We start from the raw sequence: 16,258 nt of genomic DNA, 5'->3' as shown, positions 1-16,258 counted from the left end.
AAAATGGTTCATGTTAATGTCTTTGTAATCTTGCAAAAATGACATTTACATTAACTGAGAACTGATGGTGAAATGCGAGTTCTGCACAGAGCAGACGCAAGCTCCACAACTGGCCCCACACCCTGCAAAATTAAACCCATTTTTAAATTATTTCCCTTTGAGGAACTGGCTAGTTCCTCAAAGCATTCAGAGAATAATGATGATAATCAATGAACCAAATTTAAATAAGGTAATCTTCCCTGGCATGTTCATACTACAGATGTCATGCTGCCAGACATTTAGTAGCTGGTCACAGTACACAGTAGACTTACATGGTTCTTCATATCCAATTCAATACCAAAACAAAATGATCATCCCATGTACTCAAACATAAACTCCTTTATTAAAAACTCATTGACATGATGGCAAGACAATTACTATAGTTGTTAACATTATATTTAGTTGAAAAGACAGAGTGAAATTTTAATGATTATGACTGGAAACATTTTATCCAATGGTTAAAATGTTGATTTCACAACGGCAGTGCCAGCTGTAGCAAACATTGGAGGATAACGTGAGAAGGAAAATATTTTGAATGTTGTTTCTGAGAACGGATACTTAGTCAACTTGAATTCTTTAAACACATCTGGATGGTGGTCTTCTAAGTGCTTCACTAAATTGGAATATTTTTCTCAGTTAGTCCAAGAAACGCAGTAACATCATTTGTACATTGCCTTTTGCAAATCAATTTTCACACCCTAGTTACCCCCACCTCAAATGCAAAATACTTCCATATCCAACTCTGGCTTTCTTATCAGCTGTACTAGCTGCCATCTTCCAGATGTAGTTTGTGCTGCGCCATTTGTTGTTTTTCTTTGTACAACGTTAGATTAGAGTACGTATGTTCACATTTTGGACAGAGAGGACAGATGGTTTGAAAGAGGAGTGAAAGAAGCCATCTATGTCCACTGTGAGCGACCATCTTTGAACAGAGGCGGGGGTTTACAACACCAACTCTCTGCCATCTATAATCCAGTTTTGAGATCCCGTCCCAGACGCCTTAATGCCCACTCACATCCTGGGCCATCTGACCTCAGGAATTCGCATGATAAGGTGGGGCCAGGTTTCACAATGAACACACCCGAAACTCTGGCTGATTGGGACCCACGCCCAGTTTCCCACCTTGGCTCAGGCGATTAGAGGATCATCAGGGGGTCCTTTTGTCCCTCTGTGGGGGGATACTCCCACTAGGTTTATATCTGGGACTCTCCACCATTTGACCTTAGAACTGAAGAAGCTTCTCGGATGAGAGGTGAAACGTCTTCAAGCAACTTAAAGAAGTCCAGACGCTTTTCTTTGCAAGCTCCTTTGACTACGATGACCTGGATGACTGAGAACCTTCACAGACAGTACGTATGTAACAACTCTTTAGTTCCATGTATTGTTTGTTATTGTGTCTGATTGGCAAATTCCAGTTAGGTTATATTGCCACCTATTGACAGCTTGACAGCTCTTCAAAATTAAGTGGAAAATCTCTATTTTACAAAAATACTTTTGTACATCCAGACATGCAGTATCCTCTGCAAGCGCCGCTCTGACCACCCACATTGCACGCCCCGCAATTTCACTACAAGTATGTGCATTAACAGCAACTTCTGTATCAACTGGCTAAGATTTCACGTGGAGGACCATCTTCAGTGATGACAGCTGGTCTGTGGCTAAAATCGAGCAGTTTGCAGCAATTTTCTATTGAAGAGTCCATAGTTTCCAAGCCAGAAGGCAGTGTGTCAAATGTGGAGACTAGGAAGGTGCTCATCGGTTGCGCACTGTGAATTGCTGGCCACAGGGAGAGACTGTCAACGCGTTCTCACGTAGCAACCTGAGGCGTCTGAGGGAGAACATTCAGCAGAAACAACTACAACTGCTTTCCATCCTGCCATTGCGTGCCTGCACAAAGCACATTGAAAATGCAGGAGTTTTTTTTAAAGTTTTTTTTTACGGACATCAGCACATACAGTAACTTAAATTTCTTTTTTTGGACTTTGTCCACTAGCAGTAAATTAAAAATAAGGTGGACAAAAGCAGGGGCCAGGTACTGCCTCTTTTTAACTTGGTAACCTGGGAGATTCATGGCCAAAGACTGGCCCATGTCATTTTCTCAGGGTAGAGAAATGTATTTAATTTTTTTTTAACAGTTTCTATCATAATAGTTCACAGTTTATTTGTGCTGCACAATATAGGTAATTTGTCTTAATAGGCTAAAATTAGGCTGACTTATGAAATGACTTAATTCTGTAAAGACTGTCCCTTTACTCATGGCCTCTTTTTATCGGGATCAGAAGCATTGTGCGGGCATATCAGCAGCACTGATGCTCCAAAAACATGCCATTAAAAGTTGTTATGCAATATTACACAGATCATACTGGGACCTTAAAACAATGTTTTCCTCTTAATATCTCTGATTCATTGGTAGAACCCATCTGATCGACTGTGATGCAGGGGTTGCACTGCTAGAAGAATTGAAATTGTGAAGAAAATAAAGTAATTGTCAAAATAATTTTTCCCCACCAAACTGGCCCAAGAGAGAGGAGAACGTGCCCGGTGGCGCCAGAGTCCGGCAGCCTTGCCTCTGTCAGTGTGCCCTAGGGTGGCTGTGGCTACAATGCAGCTTGCCATTGCCAGTGCGTGGATGACTGGATGTGTGAAGCGCTTTGGGGTCCTTAGGGACTAGTAAAAGCGCTATACACATACAGGCCATTTACAAGGGTGGACGAAAAAAAAAAAAAAGAGATATTAAAAAACCAAAAATGGATGGAAAATCAGGTTAGGTTTTTGATTTTTAGAGGCTGATTTCCTGAACCTTTTGATCACACCTCCTCCTTTTTGATAATTCAACATAAGCCACAGGTTATTGGAAGTTTCCGGATTACTGGACTGTGGACTTTTAAGTCTCTAAGGTGGTGGAAGAAGATAAAGGAATTGGGACCAGAAGGAGCACATTGTGCTTATTGCAACGAATTAGGAATACCTGATTAAGGCTTTGAAATTTGTTGGATGGACAGAAGGCTGATTAAGTTGAGTTAATTTTCATGACTAGGTTAATTTCATGGCATAATTTGGACCTCCATTTGACAAATAAGTAAGAGCAAACTAGACTTTGTGCAGGGAGGTGTGTATCTGTGTCCATGCTGTGTGTGTTAACCCAAACTGATACAGGCAGGCGCGCGCGCGGGCACACACACACACACACACCTACACACACACTCTTATTACATTTCACCTGTTTGACTTTTAATTTCCGCATATTTCTTAAAGACCTTTGCAGGCAAAAACACAGAGTGATGATTCAGTTGAGGACAGGCAGGGAGGAAAGTGGAGCGCGATGGCAAAATGCAGAGTGAGGGAGAGAAAAACATGAAGAAACCTCTAACGCTCTTTTGCTGTCCCCCGCCTTCAGCCTCTCAGCAGGCTTTTACCTCCTGTGGTTTTGCTGCTCCACAGAGACATGAGCTGACATCAAAAGTGATGCTAAAAAGTACATGTGCACGCAAACACACAGGCACACACACCTAATATTCACCTCCTGTGCTCCACTACCCTCCGTAGACATAAGCTGATTACCCTGCAAATTGAAAGCTCATATAGCAGATGGTGATTCATATGCATTTTAGATGCACACATGTATAATGTGGCTCAAACACTGAGACACAGACTCACAAAAACGGGAAAATATTCCACAGACAGACTCAGACTGTGTATTAAACCAAAAAATTCTTAGATATATATCTCTTACACACACACACACACACACACACACACACACACACACACACACACACACACACACACACACACACACACACACACACACACACCATGTCATTTAGGCTGAAGATGAAAGTCACTAAATTAAAAGGCTCTGCGTGAGTCTACCCTCTTCCAAATATATCGGTCTCTCCCCCTTTCAGTCTGCATCTCCCTCTTTTCTCATTCTCTTTCTTTCCTGTTTGTTGCAGTCACCGACTCTACGATGCTGATGTGAAATCTCAGTCCCTAATAGGATAACGGTGTTATAGTTATTCTTAAGGATCTACCAAGCAATTTCACAGGTTAGTGGCCTCAAATGCCAGGAGAGGGAAACAATTTCAGAGAACTTCGCAGTGCCAGAATTATGGCAGGTTATAGCTTTTAGTGTTGTGATTTCTTTCAGTCTCTTTTAACCAGCTTTTAGTCTAGATTCGATCAAGCTCTTTTCTATAATCATCATTATTACTGATGCTTTTAATCCTGTTTTTATTCTTTGTCATTTCCATGTTTATCTTTTCAATTTATTTTTTATTTCATTCTTTGGTTTGTGCGTCTTGTGTCCTGTGACCATTCATCAGTGAAGCCCTTTGAACTGTGCTAACCCGTATGACAGGTGCAATAGAAATAGAATTTTATTGATTCATTTGTTCTGGGAGGCACGTTTGCTCTACAGTATAGGCATTTCTCATATATGTATATATAAGACCAATGCAAGGTGCATTCTGCCTGGGCTGAGAAGACAGTTTATTACTGATGGCATTCATTCCGTCCAGCAGAGTAAACCTGTGTTTGTGCAAACACCATGTACAAACCCCCCTCCCAAAAAACTTTGTTTTAAATTGAGATTTAATTTATATGTCTTCTCGTCTCATACAGACTATCCGTGAATTGTGGTATGGGTAATCTGTGTGGGAAGAGAGAACGGTCTTGGATCATCATGCGATGAGTTCAGAGATCTTTAAGGATGCTTAAAATTGCTTAAGAAGTTTAAAGAGCCTTAAACTCCCACCTAACAGATTGCATGTCATGTTTTAATAATTTTCTGATAATTTATACATAGTTATATATATATATATATATAAACTAAACTATAAAAACTATCTTATCTTATCTTATCTTAGTTTTTATAGTTTAGTTTATATATAGTTTCTAGCAACCAACCGCTTCTAGGAGGTCAGTGACCAGTCTCTAGGTCTGCGAGTCTGCAATCGATTTCACAGTGACTGCCAGCAATCTCCAGTAACCACTGACAACCAGTCAGGAAATAAACATTTTTCCCTAGCAACCACTGGTTATTAGTTGGTGACCTACTGACCTACTCCAAACCTGTGCTACTGGGGTCTTAATATGTAGAATGGAATTAAGTTTGCACATATTTCTCGCATCTTTGTCACTTTCCTCCAGTGCCACCACTGTTTGGAATCTCTTTTGTTTTTTTTCCATTCTCATGATGAGTACTGCCGATGAACAGTAGCATTATATGTGCAGATTTCTTTTTTTTTCTTCTTATGGTTCCATTTATTAAAAGAAATAAAGATTTACTGCTGGCTGAGTTGTGAAGGGTGTCCGAGGTAGTTATATTTAGATGAGGAGGAATTCAACAGCATGGCGTCCTAAAAATATGGAGCTTTTCAATGCTTGTAATGTTAGTGAAAGCAAATCCTGTCCTTTTCTTTAATATTTCGAAGCTGAAATCCAACCACATCTTTATCTTGTATCTATCTTTTAAAAACACAGCTCTAAGAATCAAACAAGCTCTGTCCAGACTAGTGTTTTAGCACAATGTCAGGAATAATCTCTGTCTCTGAAAAGATCACAAGATCATTCACATGCACTGGGTATGCTGGTGCAAGAAAGCAGATGACTGGTTGACCAGATGTTGGTTTGCTTGATTTGGCATCATGGAAAACGTAGGTTAGGAGTCATAGCAAAGCAAATAGGGTGAGATTATCTACTGGCAGAGGAAGGCTAGGAATGGGAAACTGATCACCCCGAAGGAAGAGGAAAATCAGTAAAAGTATGTGAGAATAATTAGTGTATTTTAGCTATGAGACCCATTAAGGAAAAGTGAATGTGGGTGTCAGCATTTTCACTAGATCAGCACTGTTTCTAAAAGTCTTTATTTGGATGCTAGGCGTAAATGTATAAAAAGTTACACATTTTAAAACTAAAACAAATTAGTATGGCTGTACCCCAAGAGGACATAAATATAATGATGATACATCGCAATACGTAAAGAGAATGATGCCATTGTGGACCTACATTCATTTTTGTGGTCATTAAGGCTGTGTTTGGGCTCCTACGCCGCTCGTTCTTGTACTCTGTTCATTTACTTGATTAGAAAGATGATAGTGCAAGTCTAAAGAGATGGATGGGAGTTGGTGACTTTGCAATCCAATAAAATCTAGCTCCATGATTTAATGAATGTAGAGGGGGAAAAAATGCAATCTTGCTCTTCATGTTTGCCTCTTCTCTTCTTTGTTATTCTCATCATCCTCCCCATTTAGTTTTTTGTTTTTTTCTTAGCTCTGCTCAGCTCGCTACACCTATCTGTTTGAGTTATCAGTGGGACTGCTAATGACTGCCTGGCTGTCTGCTGTGATAATGGGCTAACAATATGAGGTAATGAGCTAACAGTGAGCTGTTACACAACTAGGCCGTTGATGTCTATAACATACTTGGGTTGACTGAAGCGTGGTGTGTCGGCGTGTGTGCAACAGAAAAAGGAAAGAGGTAAGCAGGAGTTAAATTGGGATTAAGGGCTCACGCTTAGCAAAGAGGCTCTCAAAGGAAAAAAAAACACTTAGCCAAAATCACTTACTCATTTCTATTGTGGAAAAATGCATTCTTTAATTCTAAGAGGCTAAAATAAATAGCCTAGCCCCTTATCTTTATTCCTTTGCATGAAGTATCTGACACCCACCTCTCATCACCTACTCCTAGCACATTTCCAGAACATAATGATGTGAATGATGTGTGTGAACAAGCAGGGGAGACTGTGAAGTGCCAGTCAATCAGATGCCGTCAATGTGCTGAGGTGAGCTAAATCAGGAGCGAGTGGGCGAGTCTCTGCTTCTCACTGTAACTTAATGTGACGTTTTAATTAAAGAGTCCATATATAACGGTGAAGACCTTAGCTTGATGAGGGACCCCGAAAGAGTCACAAATGAAATGCTGCATATAATGAACGTGTATGTCTATGAACACCAGTAGAAAAACCAAAGTTCTGTTTAAGCATTAACCGTGATTCCTTCATTAAAACTTGAAAGGATGTGATTAATATTAATATAGTCTTCAGTAGAAACAGATACTGCACAATCATTGTTAACCAAGCTTATGATTTTGCAGAACATGAAACTCCTGGACATATCTCAGTCGTGGAACTTAAAAGCTATAACCATTTATCAAAACCATTTCTTTCTGTATGGTGATTTTTACTGTTTGTATATCAGCAATATCAATAATAACAATAATAATAATAATATTTATTTATTGATGTTCTGTTGCTATTACAAGCAGTTATTTCTTGCTTTTGCATATTGTATGACAAAGACAAAACTGAACCATTACAGTCTTAATGCAAGTACGGTAACTGTGCATTAAATATGGCAAACTTTACTATATTGTGAATCACTTTTAATTTAATTAAACAAAAAAAGCTATATCCACGCAGGAAAAAAATTCACAGCAATGTGGCGACTAGAGACTCTTTAAAAAAAGAGAGAGAGAGAAAAAAAAAAACAGAATCAGCATTGAGTGACTAAAGAATAAGGATCCCATATCCTGGGAAGGATACTGTTGACTAACATATAACCTGGTTGTAAATAAATTAGAAGGTTACCTAGGTAACTAGATCACGGAATGCCCAATTACGACCAGTCATCAGCAACAAAGTTATTTGTGGCTTAAGGAGGTACACACCCCAGCCTATCTGTTCAGTGTGTGACAGCTTTGGACCCGTCAAGAGGGTTCGTTTGAGTACTGTGATCGCTGGGTGCTGTCTCCTGGTGTTAAGTGAACTGTTTCCTGACCACTACTGAACCCTAATCTACAACTGCCTGGGTAAAAATCTCTTTATCAAGACCATCCATCCATTTTATTCTACTTATATAATTGAGGGGGCGACTGGAGCCCATCCCAGCTGTCATGGTACACTTTGCCAAGGTTATAGATTGTCACAGGTAGAAACAGCCATACACACAATTACAGTAAACTTAATCCCCTGCATGCCTTTGCATATTCTCCCCTGTGTCCCCACTTCCTCCCATATTCCAAACTCTACAAAGAAAGGCTGCAGACTGGATTCAAATCTAGGACCTTCTTGCCGTGAAGTGACACCACTTCATCCATACACCACAGTACTGGCTATTGTTAATGCCAAATATGTGAGATGGACCAGTGCTTCATAAAATAAACCCCAAAATGCGAGTATGAGAGAGGAGCTGAGCTGCGGGGACAAATTGATCCTGCTGATTACTAAGTGCAGTGCGAGCACAGGCCAGCGGGTCAGTGGTGAGGGGGGTATAGCCGTGACTGGTGTGGGTACAGGCTAATTTAAGCTTTCTCCTGAGGTAGCTGTACAATGGACCATAACATTTTGAGTTACTGAGGTAAGCCAAAGGAATTTTATAAAATATTATGTAATATTATCACTTTTATTTTATAATTGTACTGTTTTGTTTCAACTCATTGTTTGAAGTCCCTTAGACTCCAAAGCTGTATGTTTTATTTAATGATCAGGTTTTTTATTTATTTATATTTTCCCTTCAGATATCTTCACCTTTACTTTCTTCTTGCTTTATTGAAATGGAATATGTAAGAAGAACCACTTTGCCAAAAACACGATGTTCTTCTTCTAGGTTATTTTGACTTCTTGTGAGCAATGTGTATATTTATCCTCTTTATTTTTAGTCATCTGTGTGGTTAGCATTTTGTTGTTTGCTCTGCTCAGATTAATGTAACATCAATAAAGATTTCGCCCATACACAGTGACATTCTCACTGCATGATGGAATAATTCAAATTAACACTGCATGCTGCAACATGTAAATTTCAGATATATAAATATTATTCTTTCTTATTTCTTCTGTTCTTCTTGGCAAATAAACATTTTATATGACTGTCACATTACATCCAACCCATTAGCTGATAGCCACACATTCTGTTATTCACTCATGAAATCTAATAAAGCAGAGGTACAACAAATAATGTGATAAAAAAAACCAACAATTTTCTAAACCAAGCAGACAGGATATTTCTGTGCAAGCATTACAGCTTCAACCGAAAACACCCAATAGAGGGCAGTTTATGCAGAATTTCAATACTTTGTTATGATAAATTACTAAAAATCTGCACCTTAAAATCTCTCTGGATCTGCACTGACTGCTGTGAATACAAAGGTGTTTTATGGGCTGAAGTCGAGGCTCTTATTTCTGAGTAGAGTGAGCTGATGTTTGATTGACAGAGGTGCAAAGAAGAGGCAAAAAGAAGAAAAAGACAGTTAAAGCCCACCAGGAGAGAGACATGCACATACACCTGTGAGTATGTGCATATTTTGTATTTTGTCTATGCTTGTGTGCTGGCTTTCCGTGTTTCAAATTTCATGTGTGTATTTCATATTATGCACACACACTTTCCCACACAAGAGATTATGGCAGCTCAATGTTGAATGAACGCTGATAGTGTGGGTAAATCACAGACCAACCATATGTTTCACTGCTTCCTCCTACACGGTCTAATAATAATAATAATAATAATGGATACTTTATTGATCCCCATGGGGAAATTACTTGTTTTTCTCTGCATTTGACCCATTCACTCAGTGAAGCAGTGGGCAGCCCACTAAGCAGGCGCCCGGGGAGCAGTGTGTAGGGACGGTACCTTGCTCAGGGGTACCTCAGGGTAGCCGTTAAGTGGATTCGAACCGCCGACCTTCCGATCATGGGGCGACCACTTTACCTACTGAGCTATCCCTGCCCCCCTAACAGTATTCTCTGGTTCCTCACATGGTCACGGATGACCAGACCAACTTTATTCAAAGGCAGCCTAAAGAAATACTCTCCTCTTTGCTTTCTTTACCAGTTCTAGGGTTATTGTTTATTTATTGGGTGGCTTGCAAGAACCCTAGCAAGACTCTGATGGGAGGTGTTATGAATTGTATTGCATTGATTTGGGACCCACAATGCAGACTTGAAGATTAACTTAAAGTGAACAAAAAGCAACCCTTTACTGAGGCTAAAGATAGCAAAAACCTACCAACAGAACACACACATCCAGACAACAATACAACATAACAAAGAACAAAGGCAAAATCAGGCTCCAAATGGAATCACATGGGTCACACCACGGTAATGATACACAGCTGAAACTAATCCCAAAAAACAAGACGGGAGAAGCAAAACAGAAACATTTGGTGTACACAACACACGGTTACCAAAATAAAAGAGGATGTAATAAGACAAAGAAACACCTAACACAGAAAGAAAGATTTGGGGGAAACAAATAAAACAAGAAACGAAATACAAACTGTGAACATAACCCACATAACTAAAACTAATTAACAAAATAAGAGTCTAACTGAAAATGTTAAGTAACAGACATTGAAAGTCCAAACTCAACACTGAGTCAAAGACACAGGACCATGACAGCAGGTCAATGGTTACTGTTATCCTCAAAGCATTTGAAGTATTTCTGTTGACTGAAACCAGCATAGCTCATCACTTCTCCCATCTATAGCCATCCAAGTAAGGTTCCACTGCAGCTAGTAATTCAGTGAAAGTCACTCATAGGGTTTTTGACTTAAGATTTGCTCTTATTTACAACATTAAAAAAAAATCTAAAGGCTACATTGATCAGGTTCATTATGTTTCAAAACATTATTAGAAATCACTTCAATACCTTTTGGACTCAACACAAAAAAGCATCACAATTTAAACTACAGAATTTTTTTTTAAAGCACACCTAGGGCATTATCCACTCTTGTTGGATGGCATCTTCAAACAATTTTCAGTTTCCTGTTTACCTAAATACAATACTTTATAAAACCTCATAATTCATGACAACACAGGGAACGCCTGAATTTAGCAACAGTTAAAGGGAGACTTATTGAGCTTATTTCTAGAGTAGTCGGAGTGCAAAGGTTTGGTATGCCTAAAGCGATGACCATGATGAGGTAAGCACATAACTTAGGAAATCAAGTGTTCAGAGTAGTTTGAAGCATACACTTTTGGCTACTAACATTTCCATTTCTAAATATACTTTGGTTTCCTTGTTATTTTGAAAAAAAAGAACAGCAATTATACACTGACCAGCCACTTTATCACATAATTAACAAATCACACTGCAGCAACTCATTGTATTTAAACTTAACCTAACCCAGACCTTCCCAAAGTGTGGGGCCCGCCGCAGAGCCATGGCACCGTATGAAAAGGAAAAAAACAAAACGCTTGGACACTGCTAGCACAGGGCGCCCACAGAAATGCAAAGCAGGAGATGAAGCATAGCTGAATAGGTTTCCAAACCAATTTCATTCTAGCCAAAGACTAGAAAATATGGTGAAGCATATCTTCCCTTTGGTTTCACCTGCACAAGTGCCGAGGTAGGTCTCCACTGCAGAATTGGTTTTCCCTTGGCTCTTCAAATCACGGACAAACAGTATCCCACAGTTGTTTATGTTTTTAAACCCATTTTGTACAGAGAGGCATTTTTAAAAAAAAATGTATTGATAGCAATGTTGAATATTATTACACAGGAAAACAAACAAACAACTACACGTAAAATAATCACACCGTGATGCCTCTGCCTTTGTAAATGGAGGGACAGTAACTGCGTGTAAAACCTGAACACAGCCAGATTAACAGTAACAGTATTTTGTCTCTATCTGCCATTCTGCAATTCATCTCATGTAAACAAAAACATGGCGCACAGCGTGACGTGAAAAAAGGCACATACCTTTGACGTTGCCTGACGAACTCTGTATTCCTCGTCCACACGTAAATGCAAAAAATGAGTTTTAAAAAAAAATCGCAGTTTTCGGTGATTCCAAACGCTGTTTACGTGTGGACGAAACAGCTGCGTTTTCAAAAATACCCGTGTAGGTGTGGATGTAGCGTAAAAGAGTTAGTAGTTTATTTTCTTTCTACCTGTAAGTTATTGCAGATTACTTGTATTTGCATAATTGTTTACTAAATGTTTGAGGTGTGAAATATACCGCAATGGAGCAGAATATGGGTGTGTGTGGTTGGCGGATGTGTTAGTGAGTGGGGGGTGGGGGGTGCGAACATTTTTCATGTAAAACAAAGGGGGGCCCAGCAAAAAAAGTTTGGGAACCACTGACCTAACCTAATTAAACACTCACACTCAGATGTATGCAGCGGTGGAAACTCACTATCTTGGCCAAGGACACTTCAACATGCAGGCTGAAGGAGCCAGGGATAAAACCCACCAACATTATGTTTGGTAGATCGCCCACTCTACTTCCTGTCACACAGCCCAGATCATCTCATACCAGTTTCTTGAACATGACAATGAGTTTGAGATCTGGTGACGCTGGAGGCCTTTTGAATACGATCTAATAGAGCACCTCTTAGATGTGGTGGAACAAGAGATGTCCATCATGGATCATGCCAGTATGGACTAAAATCCTTAGGAATATTTCCAGCACCTTGTTTAATCTATACCATGAAGAATTTGGCCAATTCTGAAGGCAAAAGTGGTTCCAACTGAGTACAAATAACGTGGTAAGTTTGGATTTCCTACAATTTGGTTCTGAAATTTCTGTGGTTTTAACTAATTAATTAATTTGCAGTGACTCTTGATCACATTTAAATCCACATAACTAAGTCTAACTACAGTTAGACAGATATAAGACAGATTTTCAATGGAAAACTCATTTAATTAGAGCAGCACTACACGGTTAGACCATTTAATGTTCTCTTAGTGGAGTTTAGTGTCTGTATATACAATTTTTATATTAACTTGTGGTATCTTGGTGCAATACTGAGAAAACACTTTAATTGAAACATCTCATGACAAATTCTGAGGAATATGTGTGCATCTTCTGAGAGGACAGGCTTGTTTGATGTTGGTTCAAGGTCTCTAATAAGAATGTTTTACAAAATGAATGTGCCTTCAACTAAATTTAATCTAAAGTGTAGAAGCCTTTAGATCACAAGAAGCGTCCTGTAATCTATCAAAAGATGCACAGATGGAAGAAAATGTTTTTTCCCTAATGTAGCCTAATACTAAACACTTGGTCACCCATCTATGTATGAATGTGTGCATAGTACCTTGTATCGCTATAATAATAATAATTTTGATGACCCTTACCTCCAGGACAAATGTCTCTTATTCCATTTATTCTGAGGAGTCAGGCTTCGTTTCCTGCGCCCCATTGTGCCCTCAGCTTCAGACACATCTGGGAGAGAACATCTGGGTGTTTTCATTAGGCCCAGGGTGGCTTGGTCTAAAAACAAATAGAGAGAGAAAGAGAGAGAAGGGAGAGAGAAAGGAGTTTGATTGCATCAGAGAGGTGCTGATTCAACTATATGAAAAATTCTGTGGTTTTCTTGATTGGATTGCATTACAGGATGTCATTAGTTATTCAGTGCATGCTGCCTCCATCCAGCAAATGTGACAGATTTCACACAGCCGCTTCAAACAAACACAGCATCATACCCAACACTCCAGTCTCTCTTAGCCCTCCAAATTTCTGCATGGCTTTGATAGCGTTGGTCAGGGCCTCCTTGGTCTGAAGCTGGCCAGTCACGGGATCAGGTGGCGGGAGGTACCCAAACTTACTCAGCCAGTCCTGGAAGGGAAACAGAATACATCTGAATACAGGGTACATCGGGTCAACAGAGTTTACTCCAGATACTTCACAGATATTAAGTATCCTAAAGCTGCTATGAAGGTTGGAGGCTCTTTGGGTTTTCTGCTTTAGATATTGCACTTTGATATACAATCCTACCTGGACAATTGTTTTGCATAAGTTATTTTTTTGTTCCTCCATGAGCATGTATATGTTTTGGTAAACACTGATCAGTGAAAGTCTAATATTAGCAAAAAACTGATCCACTTTCTCAACCATTCACCATTGTGCTTTAAAAATGTTGAAATATGATGGAGTCATTACGATATACCTCTAATTATTTATTACATACTTGTTGCAGTCCTCTATATTTTGCAGTAATGGAACTGAGTAAGACTATCATAATCACAACATGTTATGATAGTCTGTATCAGTGAGCTGCATATTGATTTTGATGTAGCTGAACAGTTTCATCAGCAACTATAGTCAAAATATAATATATACATATATACTAAAATTTATGTATAAGGACATAATAAACAAAACATCTGGTCCATAACAGGTCTTAAAATTAGCCAAATAAACCTGAGATATACAATAATACAACATATTACACCGTGTCATTATTTATTTGAGAAAATTATGCCCGTGTGTGAAATATTATGTACACCCTTATTGCTTCCATATGAATTAAGAGGTTAAGTAACAGTCAGGTGCTGCTTTAATCAAATGCACTTGATTAACTGATCATTAGGAAGTGTTTACAAAAGCAGTTTGCTGGTCTGGAGCAATCAGATGTGTTTTATTACAATGCCAAGCAGGAAAAACACCTCAGCAACGATCCTAAAGAAGTAGTTGTCAGTGCCTATAAATCTGGGAAATGTTATGAGGGAATTTCCAAGCAATTTGGAGTCCATCATTTTAAAGTGAGAAAGATTATTCAAATGTTGAAAACAAAACAAAAAAGTAATGGACATCCAAGCATATTCACCCCAAGCAAATTCCCAACTATAAGACTTCTGGAACGGATGAGAGTCAGATGTTTAATCATGATGCACAGAACCACATTGGGTAAAAACCAAACATAATATATCAGCAGAAACACTCCATACTCTATCAGATATATTGGTGGAGGGGTGATGATTTAGCCTGCCACAGGAGCGGGGGACCTTGAGCGTTTCTATGCATCATAGTATTCAATAGTGAAACTATCTGTATGACAGCTAAAGCTTTGACCTAAATTGTGTCACACAACAGGACAATAATCCCAAGAACAGCAGTAAACCTCCAACAGAACGACTGAAAAAGAAAAGAATCAATATGTTTTAATGGCTCTTTCAATGTCTAGACCTAAGCTGTGGTGGGACTTTTATAGAGCTTTGCATAAATAAAACCACAAACCACAATGACCTGATACAACATTGTAAAAAACACAAAAACACAAAAACAAAAGACCAGAATCCCTCCAGAATGATATGAGAGACTAATAAAGTCAAACAGAAAACAATTACTTCAAGTTATTGCTGATAAAACGGTTACAAGCAACTGACACTGGGGTGTACTTAATTATCCACACACTTTCTGCATTTTGGCTAATTCTTGTTAATGCATCTCTATTTATCTTGGGGACCAGTGAAGTGGCTGCCAATCAGCGCACTCCAGTCAATTTGAATAGATTTGAAACATCTAAGATGTGACAGATGAAAGCATCCGAGCTGCAACTTGAGTACTCCTCTATTCCCTTCTCTTTCGCTTACTTTCCCACCAGAGCTCTTTTGTTGTCTTGGCACCTTGATTTTTTTTTAAATTATTATTTTCCTTTCTTTTGTCTTATCTCCACTAACGCCTCCTCCCCCATTCTTCTGTCCGGACATACAATAAGAGATGGCAGATTTGAAATAGGTTTTTGATCAGCACTCATCAGAGGTGAGTGACAGAGATCGATAGCGAGGTATCTTTTCTGTACCGACAACACTGGGAAAATCCCATTAACTGAATGACTTCGCTTTAGTGAAGCACTTTGCTCCCTGATTACTTCCCTCCTCATCCTTGGCTTTGCTTTCTGTCCAGAGGACTTGGAAAAAGTTTACAGGGGAATTGAGCTGACCCTCAACAACAGTGCAGAAGATAAGAAACAATAACAATTTCCCGAAAGGATGTCATGGGTAAGTGGAAGAGGTCAAAGAATTTAAAATAGTTAAATTGACTGTGTGACTCAAGAGACAATATCAGTGGTGATTTTCTCCCATAAAAAAAAATCAACCCCATAGGTCTTTAGTGCAATCAGCTTATGATTGCCTATAGTTACCTTTTATTTCCAGTGGCCTTGTGCGAGGCAGGATGAGTCACTTCTACAATTGCCCCAGAATAAAATAAACGTATTTATGTTCAAGTGACAAAGCCCCCTAAGGGCCACGGTAATTATGATGGGGCAAAGAAAGTAGCAGAAGGCGAGGAGAGGTTTCTGGAACAATTTCACCTTCATCTCATGTGCAGCGAGAGGAGGATAAAATCTAAAGGGGTTAAAGCTCCAGGAAAACTTGTGATAAATAGAATAAATTTATAACATGACCAACAAATTTTGGTTTGTGGCCTTTTTTATGACCATGAAGGGCAAAGAAGGTACTCAGATCCAGTAGACAACTGTTCACTTTCAGTTTCAGAT

General features: G+C 39.1%; 1 protein-coding gene across 1 annotated transcript in view; it reads right to left on the bottom strand.

Annotated features, from left to right (window-relative positions):
* LOC101469316 (matrix metalloproteinase-17) overlaps positions 1-16,258 on the bottom strand; it is a 97,456-nt gene that overhangs the window by 38,170 nt on the left and 43,028 nt on the right. The window contains exons 2-3 of the mRNA XM_004538316.3: positions 13,461-13,593; positions 13,113-13,248 (exon numbers count right to left, since the gene is read on the bottom strand). Coding sequence (XP_004538373.3) covers positions 13,113-13,248; positions 13,461-13,593 — 269 coding nt within the window. The remainder of the gene's footprint in view (positions 1-13,112; positions 13,249-13,460; positions 13,594-16,258) is intronic.

The sequence above is a fragment of the Maylandia zebra genome, linkage group LG7 (assembly GCF_041146795.1).
Source record: "Maylandia zebra isolate NMK-2024a linkage group LG7, Mzebra_GT3a, whole genome shotgun sequence".
Lineage (NCBI taxonomy): Eukaryota > Metazoa > Chordata > Actinopteri > Cichliformes > Cichlidae > Maylandia > Maylandia zebra.
Note: the sequence above shows the minus strand (reverse complement) of the source record. Positions and strands in the feature narration are given on the sequence as shown.